Here is a 21466-nt window from a genome sequence, read left to right as displayed (position 1 = left end):
ACGGTAGCTGAAATACAGAGAAATTAAAATATACACACTCATAAAATTTCTTGTGAATAAAATGTTTTATTATATAAAAATCTTAAATTTTAAAGATCTTAAATAATTTTCTAGAATGAATAATAAGTATATAAAAACTTCTAATAATTTACAAAGATATTATTATTGATACCATTTAAGATAATTATTTTTTTTTGGTTTGGTTTGGTTCTTCTTTCTTTTTATTGGCGAGATGTTGAAACAAAACAATATAAATATTATATATATATATATATATATATATATAATTTTTATATTAATGTGTATAATTTATAATTTGAATAAAGATAATGTTGAGGAATAATTTAAGTTACGGGTTTAGGTGAAAAATAGAGAAAAATATATTATAAAAATATAGAAAAGTGAATATGTTTTTAGGGAATAAGCAATTTGTATTTATCATTTTATGTTTCTTTAATTCAAATTTCAAAATATTATAATTTTAAAATAGTTAATAGTAAACAAGAATATAAAATACATCAGTAACATCTCAATGGCTTGAATAAGAAAGATTCATTTTGATGTGTGATATTCATTTTCTTTTAAATTAATATTTTTAACTGGTCTTTTTATCCTTAATATTTATATTTATTTTTCTCATTTTGTATCAATTTTATTTATGAATTAGTAAAATTATTGTTTTTATTTATAAAAAAAATTACATAAATATATTTTAATCTCTCTCTATATAGATAGATAAATTAAATTATTTGTTTATGTAAGTTTTATTTATATCTAATTTTTAATATATTAAAAATTAAATAAAAATATTAATATATAAAATATACTATGGAAGCCAAATAAGATCTTAGCATCAAAAACTATAAAGTTAGTATTATCCTAAATGTCAACTTAGGACTTACAAAAAGCACCGTAAAAAAATAATATTTGTTAATATATACATATATATATATATATATATATATATATATATATATATATATATATATATAAAAGCTTTGATTATCTTCGTAATATTTTCAATCAACCACTACCATAAAACCGTCCACAAATTGCAATAACCTACCTAACTACAGTGTCCTATATAATTAAACAAGCATACATACGAACATGTTGCTAAGATGAGGAACTGTACGACAAATTTAAGATACAGTGTTTATTGTAAATTATAATATAAATCTCATTCTGTTAACCAATTTTGTAAGATTTAAATTTTATTGGTTAATATGATACCCACTAATCAACGTTAAACTCAAAGCGTATTCTTTTTAAAATAATTAATCTTCTCAAGATTTGTTGTTTGAATTAACAATAATTGATTACAATTGTTAGTATTTATTTTTTCATCAACAGTTTCAGTAAATATTTTCCATATATGATATCTCAGTTTTTCGTATGCTTCAACTTTCATGTCTCGGGAGAAGGATGGCATACATAAAAATGTCTCCTGAAAATGGTGTCTGCCTCTATATATACTGTGTAATATTCATGTGTGATGTTTGATTTGAAAAAAAAAAAAAAGAAACTGTACGTGACGTAGATTCTTTTATAATAATTCTAAACTAACATTTCTAGCTCTCGTTGATAAATCGCATTAATAAAGTATTATTTACTTTATATTAAAACAAAATGAAAAATGTATATGGTATTTAATTCAAAAGATATTAAAGAAACAGGTAATCACAAAACATAATACTTCTAAATTTAAAACATATACTATTTAAGCTTATAATTAGCAATATAAATTTAAACGTTGAATACAAAAATATGTTCATGATAACTCTAAATTTAATATATTATTTTTAGCAAATTAATTTGTGTTCTGTACAAAGAGTGAAAGATGATGAAGCTGAGCACAAAATGAAAGTGTAACATAAATATAATAAAGTTGTTTTAAAAAGAAGAGTCGAAAAAGAAGAAGAAGAAATAGTATTTGGATAATTGGAAGAGTAAATTGAAGTGAGGTCATAGCATGATGTCACTACAGAAACCCTAGCTGTGGAAAAGATAGGTTCCTATGCTAAAGTTGCGGCAGGTAACACTGTAAAATAAATAAACAAATAAAAGTGTGTGTAGTCTCATAAATCTTCTCAACTTGTGTGTATATCTTATAACTAAGCTATCTAGGGTTTGAAGTATATATGAAAATGTCACCTTCACTGTAAAATAAGTAATATCAAAAAGGTTTCTTTTTTAGTTAGTTATTATTTGTAAATGAAAAATAATTGGTATGAAAAAATAAAAAACTGAAACAGAAAACACATGTGGGGCAGTGTGAGAGAGTGCATGTCAGTGTCAAGCTTTGATTTATTCATTGTTCTTTTTCTCTCTCTTTGGCACCTTGGTTTTCTTCTATTCACCCCACTGCCACTCTTCAATGGACGTGATAGCCTGTCCTTTCACCAAGAGTGAATCAACACTCAACCATTTCATTTAAGCACTTCCACCTTTTTCCTATGCAAAATCCCACACCCTTACATGCATTTTTCCCAACATCTTCTAACCATTACCACCTTATCTTTCTCAATCATTTTTTATTTGACTAATCATTCGATCTTTTTTTCAAAGTTTCATAGATAAAAAATAAGACAATATAATAATATATAATTGAAATATAAATTTTATTTTGCAGATAATTTTATGAGATTAAATTAGATTTAAAATTTATTTTTAACATAATATCATAATTAAATTAGAATTTATTTTTTTAAAATTTGTAATTTATTAAATTTATTATTTCATTTATTATCGAAACGTTTAAGAATGCGTTGAAAGACTATAAATAGAGACCTTTATGTAAAAATAATCAAGCTGTTTGAAGATTAATCAGATAAGAAAAAAAGTTAAAATTAATACTTTTAAATAAGCAAAAATTGGAACACAAGTATATCACTTTCCTAAAATGATCTCTATCTCTTCCTATAGTTCTCCGATTCATGATTGGAGGCAAACATATAGTTGATTCTGTACACTGTCACATATGGTTTCAATTTTAATTTTTTCCATCAAATCAGACATGCCAAATAAGTATTCACAGGAAATGTGTTCATACTGGGATGAAAGTTTTGTAATTGTTGCATTAGTGGCTAATCGTGCTTTTACTATTTTTAACACAACTTTTCACAGAGAAAAGTGACAAAATGAGGTATATTCATGCACATGTGTAGTCAACAAGATTGAAAGAAAAGGTGAGAAATGAGATTCTTCTGATGTACAGCTAGCCAGAGAATACAGTCTAAGTATAATATATATTAATATATATATATATATATATATATATATATATATTATATTTGTTAAAATAGTGTTAAAAGTCTGACATAGATTAAAGATAAAGTCAATTTATGATATATAAGTAGATGCAATCCTCACTTTATAAGCTGATTATGTAGAGTTAAATTAGACTTTAAACTCACTTTTAACATAGTATCAGAGTCTATCATAACAAATTTTTTTAAATATTTTATTTTACCCGATATCGAACCACTACCAGACTATCACTATTTTTTATCCCAAACACATATCGGTGATAGAAGACAAGATAAGCGTGAGGCAACAGTGAGAATATGGAGAAGAAAAAGAAATGGTTTGGGAAAGAGATAGATGGGATGATTTATGAGTGAGATTGACCATTCATTTGCTTAATATGACATGAAAGCATATAAAGAAGTGGGGTCTGTGATGGACGGAAGATGTTGTGAGTAAATGAATATTTGAATTGACATAATTAAGATGAGGTTGCGAATGAGAATGATGAAGCTAATAACGAAAGAGAATTTTGTGTAATGTAGGGATGTTGTTGAAACGGCAGCATGATAGCATGCGTTGTGTAATGTGTTGTGTTTGGTTGGCCCCTCTTCTTCCTCTTTGGTGCGTAATTGCTTTACTTTATTCTGCATCCCTTCACAAATCATATCCATTCATGCATCAACACTTTCTCACCAAATGGTTTATCATCTTTTTCATCCTCAACAAAACTAAATTACCCTTGTTATTACAAACACCGGTGCAATAAAGATTTTTGGTCCAATTATTTTCATTATTTTATCTTAATTTTATAATCAAAACATATTGAAACGAGTTCAAAAGGATATTTGTTGACCTCGATTATCACCCGATGTCATATAAATATTAAGTTCGTCGACTGAGAGATTATTAAAGTTAAATATTTTATGATTATCATTAAGGTTAATTATTATTTTTGAAATACAAGTAACAGACCATTTGAATTGAATTTGCAAACAGTGAAGATGCTTATTAGGTTAGGATAAAATAGAACTTAAAACAATTTCTGATGAATGCCTTTCAATTTAGGTCATGATAAAAATAAATAACTTTAAAATATGGGTGATAAACTATTTAAGATTTTTTTATTACGATTTTGACAAGGTTATTTACATTACATGCAATAGAAGGTGTTTTTGTGTAAAATTAAGGAATTTGGTCAAAGCAAGTTCTTGAGTTTCTATTTTTGCTCTTACAAAACATATTTTATCAATTTTTGCATGAATAAAATATGTTCAAATACTTTATAATTTAAATCTATTAAAAAAAAATCTTAGTTGTCAAAACAACTCCTATTTTAAAATCTGTTCATTTGATCATTTTCTCTTTCTATTCTAATGGTGTCTTCAATTATTCTCTCCACCTTTCGGTTCCGCATTATTCTCGTCATACCCCCTTCATTTAAAAGTATGTTATCTTTAGTTTTTTTTTATAAGGATTAATAAAAACAAATAAGTAACTCAGTGAATAATTTTTTTATATAAATTGTCTTTATTAACCAGTAATTGGAAAAATAATGAAAACAGAAAAAAATATTTAATGTTTTTATAAATCTTTGAAACGACATAAAAAAAAGTGTAAAGATGAAAATAGTATAAATTGTTTGTAACATTATACTATGTACAATGATAGTATGTTTTTACATGGAGTGTTGAATACATATATATACATACATGCATTGAAGTGAGAAATACACTACGTATATGTCTTGTCTATGAAATTATTGGAATATAGAAAATTTTTGACTAAAGTTATTGAGAATCCTAATGCTTTATGGAGCAATGAAGTTGGGAAAAGAATAAGACGTAATGGATAGTTAGAAATGACGTGGTGGGATAGACACTTAAAGCAATCTCTAATGCCACTCATTTTTCACTAAAATTGGTCATCACCTATGAAGACAACATATATGTTCCTTGTCACACTTTGTTCCTGTTACCCTCACATTAACACCACACTTTAAAAGAATACAAACATCTTATAAGTGCTTTCTGCATACACTTTAATCTCTCTCTTTATCGAAAAGTGTAAACTAAATTAACACCCAAAAAATTATAAAATAGAAACCGATTTAAAGAATATTTCATAATTGTGTAGATTAGATTAAAAAATATTTTAAAAAATCGAAAAATGTTAGTCTTCAATGTTTTATTGCATGGTTATAAATTTGGGATAAAATAATCTGTTATGGTAGTTCTATTTTTATCTTTGGCCTCTTTTTCAATATTATATTTATATTTCAAATATTTATTTATATAATATTTATAAAATATATATGTACGCAAATGATACTACTAAAAAAAAATTATATTTCCTGCCAATTTTGTTTTGAATTTTTTTTAGGAAATACTTATAAATTTTGTTATGAATTTTTTTTTGCAAAAAATTGCTGTCAATTTTTTTATAAAGTATTTTGTATAAACCACTATTCGTAACAAATTTTGTAGGAAATACTTACGAATTTTATAATTTTGTAAGAAATAATTATCTACAAAAAAATTACCTGCTAATTAAAATTCTTAAAAAAAATAGTAAGAAAAAGTTTTTTCTTATAAATATTTTAACAAATTTGTAAAAAGAAATCTCATGTAATATGAGAATTTTTAATAATGATATTAACATTGGAGCTTATATAGAAAATGAAGAAATTAGTTCAAAAATATTATAAGAATGATGTATTGTAGTTTTCTTTTTAAAAAATAAAAAATAGAACTGTACTAAGTCCCCGACTTTGAAATACTTATGTGTTTATTTATGTATCTTAAGATATCTTTTAGAATGTGAAGGCTAAAAGGATGTGTTGAAAAAAAAATTGTATACTACTAAAATTTGTATGAAATTTAGTTTGTATAAGTAAATGTACAACGTGTGAATATTAACAAATTAATATTTTAAAAAGACATAAAAGATTTAATAAAATAACACATAAATATATATATATATATATATATATATATTTTAATAAAATGATAAACTGTAATGTAAATTAATTCACAAATAATTATTAATGTTATATGATAATTAAACATTATTAAATGTTTGTTATTGAATTGTTGACATGTTACGTATTAGATTCTCCACCCCTTCTACAATGCGGCCCTAATGCAATTAATTTTCAATAGGTAAATAATATATATAACCTCTACCACCCTCCTTTTTAAACTTCACAAAAAAACAAAAATTATTTCTTCAAATTGTTAAGATCGAAACACGAATTTCTCCTCTTTTCCCTTCCTTCTAAGGAATAAAACACCTCATCACTCCTCATCCATCAAATTTTGTGTTTAGAGGTTGAAATCGTTTTTACTTCTAATTTTAAAGAGAAATCCTTTAGATTCGGGAAACACAATTAGTCTAAATTTTAAATAATAAAAATATGATTAAACCATAAAATGATTATCTTTAAAAAATATAAAATTGTTTGGACAAATTAAAGGGTATGCATAAAAAAGTTATATATAAAGGTTATGTTTAACAATTGCATTTGTGTCTGAACCTCTAGCCCAGGCCCATGGGTTGTCATCAAATATTTTCTGGGTTCCGAGGTTTTTGGTTTCTTTAAATTTAAAAATAAAATATGGATTGAGGCCGAATTATTCAGAGGTAACAGCATGCATAATACTCGAAAATGTGTCAATGTTCATAGAATAAAATGAAAACTTATTTAGCAAACTCACAGTATATTTCTTTTTTCAATTTACAAAATAAAACTATGAAACTTTGTTAATTTAATTAGCAGCATTAAATTTGGTAACAATTCATATTTTTTTCTAAATTACACTTTTTGAGTTATTTTAACTTTTTCTGATTTCTTGTATACTTTTTAGTAATTACGTATCAATAGAATAAATAATATATGCACACGATAATATACTATAAGATTAAATATGTTTCTGGTCCCTTAAGTTTCAGCGAAATTTGAAATTAGTTCCTTTTCAAATTTTTTTTATCAATTTAGTTCTTCATTTTTAAAAATGCGTGAATTTAATCATTTTCACTAATTTTTGTTAAGTTCATCTAATGTTTCAAGCACATCTAGAGATGGCAAATAAACCCGTGCCCGTGGGTATCACCCGAACCCGTCCCCGTTTTGACGGGGAATCCCCGCTTTGACTGGGTATGGGTATGGGTATGGGTAATACCCGAAATTTTCAACTGGGGATGGGAATATATATATACCCGCCCAAATACCCGTCCCCGCTTAAATTACTAAACTATTTATAATTTATTAAATAATCTAAAAAATATATATAAATAAATAATATATTTACACATAAAATATAATATAATATAATATAATATAATATAATATAATATAGTATATATACATATAAATAAAATATACTTATATATATATATATATATATATATATATATATATATATATATATTTACACATATACATGTAATATAATATAATATAATATATATAATATATACGTATAAAACAAATTAATCATTTAACTAGTGAGATCTTTTATAAACAAATTTATAACATGACAAATTTATAAAAATTTAAAAGAAATATATATATATATATATATATATATATAAGCATAAAATATCTACGCATATACATATAATATATATACATAATAATATAATATATATTATTATATTTATATTATTATATAATATAATATAATATATACTTAAAATAAATATATATCTATAAATATATATATATATATATATATATATATATATATATATATAAACATAAGATATCCACACATATAATATATATACATAGTAATAATAATATAATATATAATATAATATAATATATATAAATAATTATATATATATATATAAACATAAGATATCCACACATATAATATATATATACATAGTAATATAATATATAATATAATATAATATAATATAATATATATATATATATATATATATATATATATATATATATATATATATATATATATATAACATATTTCTCATTCTCTTTGTTTTTTGTTATACACTTTGTTTACTCTCTCAATTGTCTGGTTTGTTTTTCAAGATTTAATTTTGAAGGTAATTTTTCTTCTTCTTATTACATAATTTTTACTCTCTGTACATGGTTATGTTCAAATAGGTGTTCCTCAATTTCATTCTATGAAATAATTTTTAGGTTACACATTTGATTATCTTTATTTATTTATTTATTTTCATGAAAATGTTTGACTCTTATTTTGTAGCTCTTCTTTTTGTTACTTTGGTTATACACTTTTTTACTCTCTTTTAATTGTTTGGCTTGTTCTTTAAGGTTTAAGCAGATCTTCAAGGTACTTTTCCTTTTATCATAATCTTAATTATACATTTTTTGTTCCGTTATGTTATGTTCAAATTGATATTCTCAAATTTGGGTCACACATTTAATTATCTTTACTCCTTTATGATAATTTTATTTATTATTTATTTTTTGTTTCATGATAATGTTTAATTATTTACTATAGAGGCTTTGATGTGTACAAAAAGTTGATATGGAACTCAAACCATCTAGGTAAGTTACTCAAATTTATTAATATTTTTTGTTAGTATTTTTTGTGAATTCTCATCTAATATTCTACATTTGGTGTTTGTAGGTGTTAAAAAATTAAAAGGAAAAGATATTCTCATGAGTGAAAATGAATCTGATGAAGAAGGTACATTATATTCTAGTAATTAAAATTTTCAATTTCAATTATTATATCATATCTAATTTTTCATTTTTTTTCTATGTGTAGGTGGATCGAATGCAAATGAAACCACTGATCATTTGTAAAATTAATAAATATTTTGGTTATTATAAAATTTTAGTAATGTGTAATTTTTTAGCTTTTATATAATTATTTGAATTTTATTTAGTTGTTATTTGATACTTTAATTTGAGATTTATACTATTATAATATTTTTCTTAATATTTGACATCATGAAAATCAAAAAGAGTATGTTATTTTAATATTGAATATTTTGATAGTATCATGATTCCGTTGGTGTGATTTTTAAATTTTTTTTATAAAAAATATTTAATTGATATATGGAACAATAAAAAAATGGGTATGGGTATGGGTATAAGAAAATACCCGTTACCCGGTGGGGATGGGGATGAGTCAAAAGTTGTATACCCGTTGGGTTTGGGGATGGGGATGAATTTTTATTATGGGGATGGGATCATGATACCCGTACCCGCCCCGTCCCATTGTCATCCCTAAGCACATCTCATAATAATATTTGAATTATTTATACCGTTTGACACATCTTCGCTTCGCTTCAATGTTAACTCAAATATTATTATAAAATGTGTTTAAAATGTCAAATAAACTTAACAAAATTGGATAAGAAGAACTAAATTTATTTATTTCTAAAAATGAATGACTAAATTGGTATAAAATTTCGAAAATAGACTAATTTTAAAATTTACTGAAAGAAAATGGTGTAGTGCGAGATGGTTCAAGAATTGCCCTTTTTTATATTTTATACACTCAAAGTTTTATTGGCTAACAAAAGAAGAAGGAGAAGTGTTACAAATGTACATTTATATTGTCAACAAATACTGGAATTCATAGTCATAGGGTATCTTTTCAACAATGGTAGAAACCTTCACAGAATTAGTATTATTGTGGCCTCTAAAGCAATCCACCATTGATTTCCTTAGAGTGCCTGATGTGGGTAACTGGCTACATACCCACTCAACCAATGATTCTATATCTGCAGCAAAATCAAGCATGTTCATGAGAAGAAGCTCTGGAAATCCTATTCTTTTCGTGCTAGTTGCTAGAATTGAAGCTTGAAGATAGTCTAGTTTTGATTTCTCCAATTCAGTTGTAACTCCATCTGCTGTGTATATCCTCACCTGCATCAAGTGCACATCATATCTCTAAAATTAGAAGCAATATCTTAAGAGGTGAAAACCAATTCATAGAATAACTCGGAGTTATAAGGTTGATTCAGGGATAAAGTTGAAACGGAAAGTGAAAAAAATTGTGTTCAACTCTTTCTTCCTGACGAAGTTATAGGTTTAACTTCTCGAGTAACAAAATACTAACGACTAACATTACTGTTAAAAAAGATTTGAGCCGAAGAACTTACAGCAGGAGAAGAATGAGTTCCACAACACAGAGCAAATGTAACATTAGGATCAACAGATTCAAGTCCATAAAGTTCTCGAACAACTGATTCTTTCTCCTCCCACTCACCTTTATGCTGAACCTAAACCATCAGATATATCAACTGTAACAAAACTGAAGCTTAGTTTGATTCAGTATTTAAAAGAGATGATCATGTTTATTGTTTACCTCTTTCATGTTAGAAATATCTCGTTTCCTCAATATGAAATGCTCTATTGCTTGCGCATTTATTAGGTTGCCTCCTACATTGAGGGTTGCCTGCACGGAAGTGAATTCAACATCAAGAAAATGTTTCTAACATGAAACATAAACATAAACAAATTGTCTTAGTAAGCTACTTGTCTTCTGTGAAAAAACCATGGCAGAGTTCAACATGCCAGAAACAGGATAAGTAACATGTATATCAATACTTTTAATGTACCTTGTTCATCAATGCAAGTAGTTTTTCTGGTGTGGATGGCACTCCATATTGGATAAATCCCTGAAACAAGACAATACATTAAGCATAGTCCTTCTGATCTATGTCCTGTAATTAAAATTCATCAGATTGAAATTTCTACTATACATGCATGATACAAGCATTGTACACGTTGATCCAGAATGCTAGTTTCTGTTGGGTTGTAAGGCTTTTCAAGTCAACTGTTTGAAGATTGCTCATCAAGATCCTGCAAACAACAAAAAACTAACTGTTACCTTAAATTTTGTTCCTTTTACTATGTACCTCTTCATTGTAAAGTAGAACTTACAATGGTTTCAACATTTTGATTCTTCTCATAAATGTAGATATCATCCATGCCATACCTTAACTTCCTCAGTAATGGTATAGAGGATGGACTTGAGATAAACTTGGGATCCATAGAGCTGGAAGTGAATATAACCAGGTTCTTGTAAGGACCAATGTCCCTTGGAATGGACTCTTCTGTGTTAAAGATACCATAAGGGTCTTGCTGCCTAGATTCCTTTTGCAACAAGAGGCTTGGTTTTGGGATTGACCCAGTATCCACCCTGAAGCTTCTTGAGCTTAAAGAAGAGTGCACAGACCTTGAAATTGGCCCTGATTTCTCCAATTCCATTGCTCTTGAAGTTCTCAGTAGTCTTACATATATGAAATTCAAACACTTCATGATGCTCTCAGATAGCTTGTTGGGTTGCCACTTCAGATCATTCTCTTCTGACAGAAGTGGATCCAACAGTGATCTCGTTGGAAGATCCAAGTACATCTCTGGATTGCGTTCCCGCAGCTGAAAATTGTAAACTAATTGCAAATTAGCAAATTCACACTGTTGACAACAATATCCATCTCATGTAACACTGGTTCTTATCAAATTTTTATATTACTTTATAGTTCATAGAGTAAATGATATATACAGAGTTCAACTATTAATGTATGGTCTGAGATTAGTATATATCTACAGTTTATAGAATGGTCTCTTCCTACCACGTCTAATAGTCTAATAGTTTCACATCGTCAAGAAGTTGAAATTTAAGATGGTGTAAATACTTTTTCCTTCTTCGTTGTCTATAAGATTGTATTTAAGAACAAACCATGAACTTTATTGTAATTTTTTTCACACGGTAACAAAACGCTATGGCCAAAACATATTCTGATGAAGGAAAATAAAGCTACAACATGAATGGGAAAATTGTCATGCATGCATACATACCTTGGGTGATGGATGACGTGGGTCACGCATAGGTGAGGGAGGTTTTACTGTCCCATTTTTTCTTGGAATTCTTTCATGAAATTTCACGTCTTCTTGGAACTTATTTTCTTTCTGTTCTACAGAAGTTTTCAGAAAACCTGCTTTTTCATTTACACTGAAATCACTGAGATTGTAATCACCCTTTATAGCTTTGCTTATGAAATGCAACGCCTTGGTTTCAAAGGCCATCCTTTCTTGAACACTTCTGCGAATAGGACTAGGATTTGGAAGCGGAGAAGTTGATAAGTGATTGTTAGAATTACTGAAATTCCCTTGATTCCACGTTTTAGACTTTGATTCCTTTGTCACTTCTTGTTCATGTTTCAAACCAGCTTGAAGTTGGCTTATTTGGCTTTCTAGTCTCGCAATTTCACTCTCTACCATCACTAGCTCTCCTAACACTTCTCTCATCTGCACAAATTGCATAATTATAGTTCCTAAACCAAGCTGGTGAATAATGCAAAACAGAAAACAACTATGAAATATCTTAATAAATTTTGTTTGATCTTATTTTTAGTTCAATCAACAATAAGTACATCCCTACTTACCCACTTTCTGCATAAAATAACTTCTACCCACCTAAATGGAATTGAGATCAATTTTAGGAATTCAGTTGGTGAATTTATAACCTTTATGGATATACTTAATACAGAAAAAAAAAAATTCTTTTTTCAATTTTAAAGTAGGTCATTAAGAGCCCTATGCAGACATCACCATGGTCTAAGTTGCTCTATCTATTGAACCCATATCCCTACTCGATACTTCCAAAGGACTATCATAAGCCCATAGTACTTACCAAAACCAAATTTTGAATAAAGAGGCCTACCACTCTACCCAGAGAGAAAGAAAGCAAAAACAAAATAGAAAATTGTGATTGTTAAGAGAATTATACTACCTTAGGTGGAAGAAAATTGGGAATTGATATAGCTGACCCATTTGGTTTATTATGCACCATCTCCAAAATCTCATGAAACTTCTCTTCTTGGTCCAACAACCTTTGAAGCATAGCAACCTGTTATTACATAATTGAAAAAAAAAAAAGTCATGTAATGTTCTCACCAAGTAGAATGGTCACATGTAGCAGTAAAAAGAGTATACAGATTTCACAATTTTGTCCCCATTAATTATGTACACCTAATCGGTTGAACAGCTAAAGCATGAGACGAACGTGTACAAATTTTCCCATTTAAGGGCGTGGCTTTGAGGGTATGGTTCTGATTCAGTGCTAGTACTCTCCGTTGTCACAAATAGTAAACCTATGGTTCGAAAGTTTGTACGAAGTATTGCTATACTTTGACATAATGATGAATCCAGTGGTAGCTTTTTCAAAAGGAGAGCGACACTTTTCATTCCTACTTTGATTGACTAGTAAAAGTATCCATTACTGTTGCAGACCAACATCTATGCCTAAAACCTATATAGAGCCATACTCTACACCGTGATCAAATCAATAATTTACTTCACACTTTTGGTTATGGGTGCCGATAAATAGCACATGTTATATTAATTAACCTCATGTAGATCAAATTCTTGTGCAAATTGCAATCAACAAATCTAAAAATAGTATCATAATCATGAATTAGAATATATCTTAACGAGATTTATTGTTTATTAAACCAATTATGCTACCCATTAATCATCTACTGTTAGATCACCAATTAATATCTAGTTACACACTCAAAATATATATGTCTCCGTGTAAGAGATGTTAAAAATCTCCCGTAGACTATAGACTTCTTTAACATGTTTTCAAGAAAGGAAAAACTCAACTATTCATACAGGGAAAACTTATTTTTCTTATCAGTATATGAATTGAATCAACACTCATTGAAATGTTCATGCAACAGTGGAAGAGATTAAGGCAATTTAAGAGATTAGCTTCTCATCCTCTGTTTGTACAAGATACTATTCATTCTACATGGTAATTAGAATTTGCCATCAAAATATGTATTACGTATGAATGTGCAAATACCTCTCTTTCAAGTTCCTCCCTCTTTTGCCGCCCAGTAATTTTCTTTTTCTTCTGCAAACAAAGAACAAAACCGCCGGGAAAAGTGTTTTAGAACAGCGTACACATATTTTTGTTATCCGAAATTCTGAATGCAAACAAGTGCATTGCTTTATAAAAGAATACAAAAGAAGCAACACCAAAACAGGAAGAGAGAGAAGAGAAATACACATAAAACAAACCAACCACATGTGTCTTCATCTTAAACACTTAACATACGCCATGTACGTATTGATTCCATTAACCGTCATGTATATATTACATTATCATGTTTACATTCAGCAAAACAATAAACACACACGGGACAATTTTCTTGCAATAAACTATATACTCGTGATAATATTAGAAAGAGTTGAAACCTCTGGAATCACAATTTCAGTTACAAAACTAAGGTTGATAGGATCATATGTTAGGAAGTGGAGTGTAAATCTAAATCAATCTTACAAAACTGACTTGTAAGGTGAGGTTTACATCTTACTTATATATTATAAAATTATCTTATCTCTGGTACTTTCAGCTTCATTAAATGAATAGACTTACAATAATCTGCGGAGAGTGAAGCGATGATGAGAGATCTAGAGGGTCCATGGAGGTGCAACCAAGCTTGAAGGTAGCCCAACGTCTGGAAGAGACATTAAAACAGGAACGGAGGGAGGGGGTGTGAGGTTCATGGAAGTGGAAGTGTTGGTGGGTTGATGAAGGAGTGGTTGACGTTAGAGAGTGAATGAGACATAAGGGGATTTTGGTTTTGTAGAGTGTTTGAGAAGATGAGAAGGAGCTTTCAGGAGGGTGTTCGTGAAGTTGGTTCAGACACAGAGATAATAACCGTCTTTGTTGAGGTTGTGGATGCTGGTGGGAGTGGGACATCATGCACAGAGTGAAAAAAAAAAAAAAAAATAAAGACGGTGATGTTTGGTTTGGTCTCTTGGCGTAGCTTGCAATTCTGGTTTAGTTTTTGAGATTCATTCCCATCCTAAGTTCCTTTCTAATTACATCACTTTAAGTAAAGCTATCCTCTTCCTTTTTGGTTGATGATGTTAAAGGTGGTTTTGTAGCTGTAGTTTGTACTTTGTATCACACATAACTGTCAGGGGTCAATATAATACATTTTTACAGTTTTTTCTTTAATGATAATTTGACATATATTATATTTGTTTAACATACGTTACAAAGGTGAAATAATCATAAAAAATGAAAATTTTATAACTGTAAAGAAAATAAAAAAAATAAAAAGAATAAAAAGTAATATCAGATAAGTATACAAAATGTGTCACATTATCATTACTTTTTTCAAAATACAGAATCCCGTTCCTTTAAATGAAAACTTAAATTATTGTTTATTTATTATTTATTTTTCTTTGTTAATATTCAATATATTTAATAAAATATTAATTTTCAAAACAAAACTTCAAATTTCATTAACAAACCATTAAGAATTATCATTAAATATTTTTCTTTTGATAACATTTGTCTCTAAAATATATTTATATAGAAAAGAAAGTTAATTTATTTTACTTTAATTTTATTTGAATATTCTTATTTCAGTTAAATATTTTAAATTTTCTGAGTCACTCATTGAAAAGTTTCAATTTTATAATATTTAATAAATAAAAAAATTTATTATTATTCAATATATGAACTAATAAGAAAAATAAGAAGAAAAAAAAATTGTAGAGGCAACAAGAAACTAGTTTTTACTATTGGTTTCTGATAAAGAGACGTTATTCATCGAATTCTTTTAAATAAAAATTTTGAGTTAAATTTTATTCTCCCAAGATTAAGTGAATTTTAAAATTAATCACTCTTCAAAATTTTTAATCAATTTAGTCATTCATCTTTATAAATGCGTGAATTTAGTCCTTTTAACCAAATTTTGTTAAGTTTATATGACGTTTTAAATACATTTTATAATAATATTTGAATTATTTACCTATTTGATACATTTTCACTTTAATATTAACATAAATTTTATAATAAAATGCATTTGAAATGTCAAATAAACTTAACATTTTCTAAAGTTTTAAGACTAAATTAAGTCCAAAGTTTCAAAGAGGGACTAATTCTATTTTTTACCAAAAGTTGAAAGACCAAAATCGTATTTAATCCAAAATTTTTTAACAACTACAACTTTTTCTTATAATCTCATATCACATTTTTTAAATAATTTTTTATTTTTATTTTTTTATATTTCAAAAGCATTTAAAAAATGTCATCTTAAATTTATAAAAAAAAAAAATTGTGAAAAATTTAGTTGTAATTATTCACAGTAAAATAGCTCGCTGTGAGAAATGAAGGGTGAGTGTGTGGTGCCCATGCTTTGATTTCATGCTACCTCTATGTTGTTTCGTCATGCTACTCGCAGAAGCCATGATATTTATACCCAGTTTTTTCTGTATGAAATTTTGATGATTACTCAATAAAGATTTATTTTGTATTTATCTGCCAAGTTTAGAGAGAGATTATTGCAATATTGTGATTAAGTACTGGCAGTGTGAAAAATTGAAACCAGCTTTTGTTTTCCTTGTTCAATCGAAGGTTTTATATTTATGCAGAAGCTGTGGCAGATTTTGATGCAGCAACTAGATTAATGGTAATACTTAATGCGTACGATACAAATGCTCTATTTTGCTGCCTTATGAAGACAAACTTACTTTATTTAAAAACTGTTTATGAAGAAGCTAAGCTTAGTCAAGACGCTGTGCTTGATTGGAGGGTTAGGTCAAAACAAAAATGGAGCTATATATCCAGAAAGTCACGTGCAATAATAGTAATAAGTCTTAACTACTTATACTCTATGTTTCATTTTATTTGTAAAATGATATTATATGTTTATAATATAATATATTTTTTACAATATAAAGTATTATCAATTTTGTTGATATAATTAATGTTAAAAGAATCTTATACAAAATTTTGTTTGTATATATTCATTTTCCACTAAAGCTTACAAGATAAAAAGAATTGTTTTATGTATTTTGTCCTGTGCTATAGTTTAATAAGATTTACAATCCACTTATTCAAATGTTAAATATAGATAAATAATTTTTTTTAAATATCTAAAAATAGAAATAATTTTATTAAAATAAACTCAATTAATTATTTTTCTATTTGTAGTTCGAGTTTTCAATAATAAAAGTGAAGGTGTTATGAGACAACAATATTAAAATTGTACATGGGAGAAGAGAATACAAGAAAAACTATTTATTATTGAATCTAACAAAGTTTTACTTACTTCCTATTGTTGATTTCATATTAGTTCATATTTTTAATTTAGAGATTAATTTAGAACTAATAATAATAATAAGTTAACTAAAATTTTGGTAATTAATAATAAGAGACCAAAATATTAATTCACAAATCAATTATAACTTTTTTTATTAATAACAGAATAATTTTTAGTTAGTTTAATATTATGTTTTATGTTCATAATAAATTTAAAAAAATTTAATTGAGTTTCTAATAAATTCTTATGATCTATCAAGTATTCACTAAATTTAATTTTTTCAATTTGATTTCATTGTTAACTTCTTTTGCTACCTTTAATATGTCTATTAAGTGATTCAAGTGATTATTATTTTGTCATGTTACCTTGCTCAATTATCGTCACATGTAATTTTATTATTTAAAAATTTTGTAAATTACAAATTTATAATTTATGATTTTATAATTTTATAATTTTATAATTTTATAAATGTGATATATGACCAGTGGCGGATCTACATGCAGTTCTGCGTAAGCAAACACCTCCTGATTTTGTTAAAATTATTACTATATATCTAGAAAAAAAAATTGATTTAGCTCTCCTTAATTCTTTACTTTTTATTTAAAAGGTTGCTTGATTGATAACATATTAATTTCTAATTGTCCCCGCTGACTTAGGATCTTAGATTTGATAGTGAATACGACAATATGACGATATAACAATATGATGATATAATAATAAAACGATATGATGATGTGACGATATAAAGATATGACAATATGATGATATAAAGATATGATGATTTAACAATATGACGATATAACGACATGATGATATAACAATATAACGATATAACGATATGACAATATAACAATATGGTGATATGTCAATATGACGATATAATATGATGATATGACAATATAACAATATGACGATATAATGATATAATAATATGAAAATAAAAAAAATATGATGATATAACAATATGACAATATAGCGATACGATACGACGATACAACGATATGACGATATGACGATATGACGATGTGACGATATAACAATATAACGATATGACAATATAACAATATGATGAAATAACGATGTGACGACATAACGATAAAATTATAAAATTTTAAAATTTTAAAATTATAAAATCATAAAATCATAAATAATAATTATAAGTATTAAAATTTTAAAAATAATAAAATAATAAAATTATATTTGGCGACAACCTAATAAGATGACATAACAAAATAATAATCATGTCAGACACTTAACAACTACATCACTTGATTACAAGAAATAAAATTTAACAACAATTATTCAATTGAAAATTTTAAAATTTATTTAATATTCAAGTGACCATAAAAATTGATTAGGGACTCAATTTCAAATTCATCATGTCCTTAAAACATAATTAAGCCTTTTTAATTTATAAAATGGTCTAGCATACCCAATATAATAACTAATTAATTGTTATCTCTAAATTTAATTACTATTTAATTAATTATTTTCTTGTAGTATTTATCCACTTTACAACTTGTTACAATAATATAATAACGTGTGTTAGGATTTTAACTTAAAAGTAAAATAAATATAATATTATTATATTTAGTTTTCTAATGTATTTGATTTGGTGGATGTGAGATTATCATTTAAAATTAATTATTTTATAAACTTAATTTATATAGATAAAAATATAAAATATGTTAAAATTATTTCAAAATTTATTTTTTTATAAGAAAATTTAATTCGTTAAAATAATCACCAATAAAGTATGTTTTTTGAACTTTTTAATATCATTAAAATTTAAAAGATAAAAGTGTCAATTTAAAATTTTAATATAATTTATTGTTAACCTTTTCTGGAAGAACGGATTGTTGAATCCTTGTGGCGTAAGTTGCTAGAGATCTACGGATCTGACACATTAAACCGAAGGAACCACGCGAGACCCAAAAGTTTGAATTCATATTATTTTTAAAAGGTTTAAATACTTTTTCTTATCCTAATTTTTGTCAAAGTTTCGTTAAATAAATTCTAATTTTAATTTTGTATTTAAATAAGTTTTAATTTTTATTAATTTTGTTTAATTAGATTCTTTTCTGTTAACACCATTTAAATCATTAACGGTTATGAATAGTGACTGTTATGTGTCACTTCGTGGATTTTTTTATTTTTTTATGAATTATTTTTGTTTTTCTAATTTTTTTAAAACTTTTTTTAAATGTCAACGTGTCAACCCAGCGGCGTGTCACGTGTCAAAGTCAATGTTCTATATTCAATTTGGTCCTTATATTTGTTATTTTTGTTCAATTTAGTCCCAATTTTTGTTAACATGAACCAATTTGTTCTCTCTCTAAATTGAAACCAAATTTAATTTTTATATTAAAATTCATATTTTTTATTAAATATTTTTATATAATATATTAAAATTCACATCATTATAACTTTGATATAAAAATTAAATTTGGTCACATATTCAATAGAGACAAAATTGGTCATGTAGAATATTGTTTTATCGGTTGTTTTTTCTGTCATGTAGAATATTGTTTTATAGATTTTTTATGCAATTATTTTTATTTTTTACCTCATTCTCATAAATATAATTTTACCATCGTAATTGTATAAAGATATTTTATTTCTAGTAGTATAATCATTTAATCTCATTGTCATGAAGTTGAAAAGATAAATGTTCAATGTTTAAATTTGAATTGTTATTAATTTAATTTTTTTTGTTTGATTTCATTCGAGTAGTATATTATAATTTTATTAATATATAAAAAAATATTAGTATTTAGAGAAATGAAGTAAATAGATATTTGAAATATTTTTAAACTTGGATAATTTTATATAATTATAAAAAAAATATTTTATCAACTTTATTTCATTCACATTTTCAAAATTAATGGATGTTTTTGTTGTTATGAAATTTTATTTATGCATAATTTTGTAATACTTTATATAATTATTTTACTTTTATTCAATTGTCATTTGATACTCTAATTTAAAATTTATCAATTATCATTTATATTTAAATACCTTATATTGAATATGTTCTTTTGATATAAAATACTTAATAATTCATATTTTTATCATAATTTATTTATAAAAATTAATTAAATGATATTGAAACAGTAAAAATGAGGATACAGTCATGAGTATGAGTATACCCATTATCGAGTGGAGATAAGAATGAGATAAAAAAAATATATGGGTATGGGAATGATAAATATAAATTTTAATTTTGAAGATGAAGATAATACTACTAAAATTTTAATTTTTAGTGTTAGTTAAGGGTGTAGTTTACTGACGGTTATAACCGCCACTATATTTATTTCTGTCAGTTAGTCATGATACATACACACTATGTCTACTAATTTGTATACACATATACCTCGTGTTCATATTCTACAACCCTAAAAATATAGTACGGTCAATAATATGTGCTTTTATATCAGGTACAATCATCGCAATGGGCACAAACTAATGCACAAAAATGAGCTAATGAAATTGAAACATAAATATAACATCATTATATCATACACATATCATTAACATGCATATGGATGAAACTAACTCATATATAATCACACATCATATCATGATTAAATATAAGAGATCATCCGAAAGATTACAAACTATGATAAACATGTTCCACATGAGGTTAACACCTAATACATACTGGAATCATGTATGGGTTCACAATGTCAATGTGATGTAAAACATCTATCTAGCTAGATGTACACATGCCACCAAGTTAAATGTAAACCTCTTTTAGCTTTTTAGCACTTAAAACCTTATATATGTAACTAGACAACAATGAAGTTAGGATATCTCTATTAAACGAGTCTCAAGTTTATCACCACAACCCAAGGCCTAATAGGGAATCCATCACCACTCATTCAAGAACACCCTATCCAAACTCAAACCTTATATACTCATATGTCAATACATTTACATGTATATAAGTGATCCAAATAGGATTTATCACCTACAAAAGATCATCCATAAGTGATCCAAATAAGATCTATATATGTCATACATACATCATATCATGCATTTTAATGTTAATAGTACGTGTATATAGCGTATATACAACCAAATAAATAAACATTATAAAAGCATTAAGCATAACATAAACATCATTATAATTTCAATA

At 26.3% G+C, this 21466-nt stretch overlaps 1 protein-coding gene across 2 annotated transcripts; it reads right to left on the bottom strand.

Annotated features, from left to right (window-relative positions):
* Positions 1 to 9706: 9706 nt before the first annotated feature.
* LOC114168868 (electron transporter, putative (Protein of unknown function, DUF547)) lies at positions 9707 to 15010 on the bottom strand. 2 transcript variants are annotated; one of them, XM_028053835.2, is made up of 10 exons: positions 14646 to 15010; positions 14070 to 14117; positions 12993 to 13109; positions 12059 to 12508; positions 11196 to 11635; positions 10960 to 11059; positions 10816 to 10875; positions 10563 to 10652; positions 10357 to 10476; positions 9707 to 10120 (listed from the first exon to the last, which is right to left on the bottom strand). In XM_028053835.2, the coding sequence occupies exons 1-10, from the start codon at positions 14973 to 14975 to the stop codon at positions 9803 to 9805; spliced, it is 2073 nt and encodes a 690-aa protein (XP_027909636.2). In that variant the 5' UTR covers positions 14976 to 15010; the 3' UTR covers positions 9707 to 9802. The 2 variants fall into 2 exon arrangements, with proteins under 2 accessions (XP_027909636.2, XP_027909635.2); XM_028053834.2 differs by having other exon boundaries at positions 14070 to 14120; positions 14646 to 15007.
* Positions 15011 to 21466: the final 6456 nt, after the last annotated feature.

This window comes from Vigna unguiculata, chromosome 11, assembly GCF_037176805.1.
Source record: "Vigna unguiculata cultivar grain cowpea cultivar isolate G323 ecotype 2 chromosome 11, ASM3717680v1, whole genome shotgun sequence".
Taxonomy (NCBI): Eukaryota; Viridiplantae; Streptophyta; class Magnoliopsida; order Fabales; family Fabaceae; genus Vigna; species Vigna unguiculata.
Note: the sequence above shows the minus strand (reverse complement) of the source record. Positions and strands in the feature narration are given on the sequence as shown.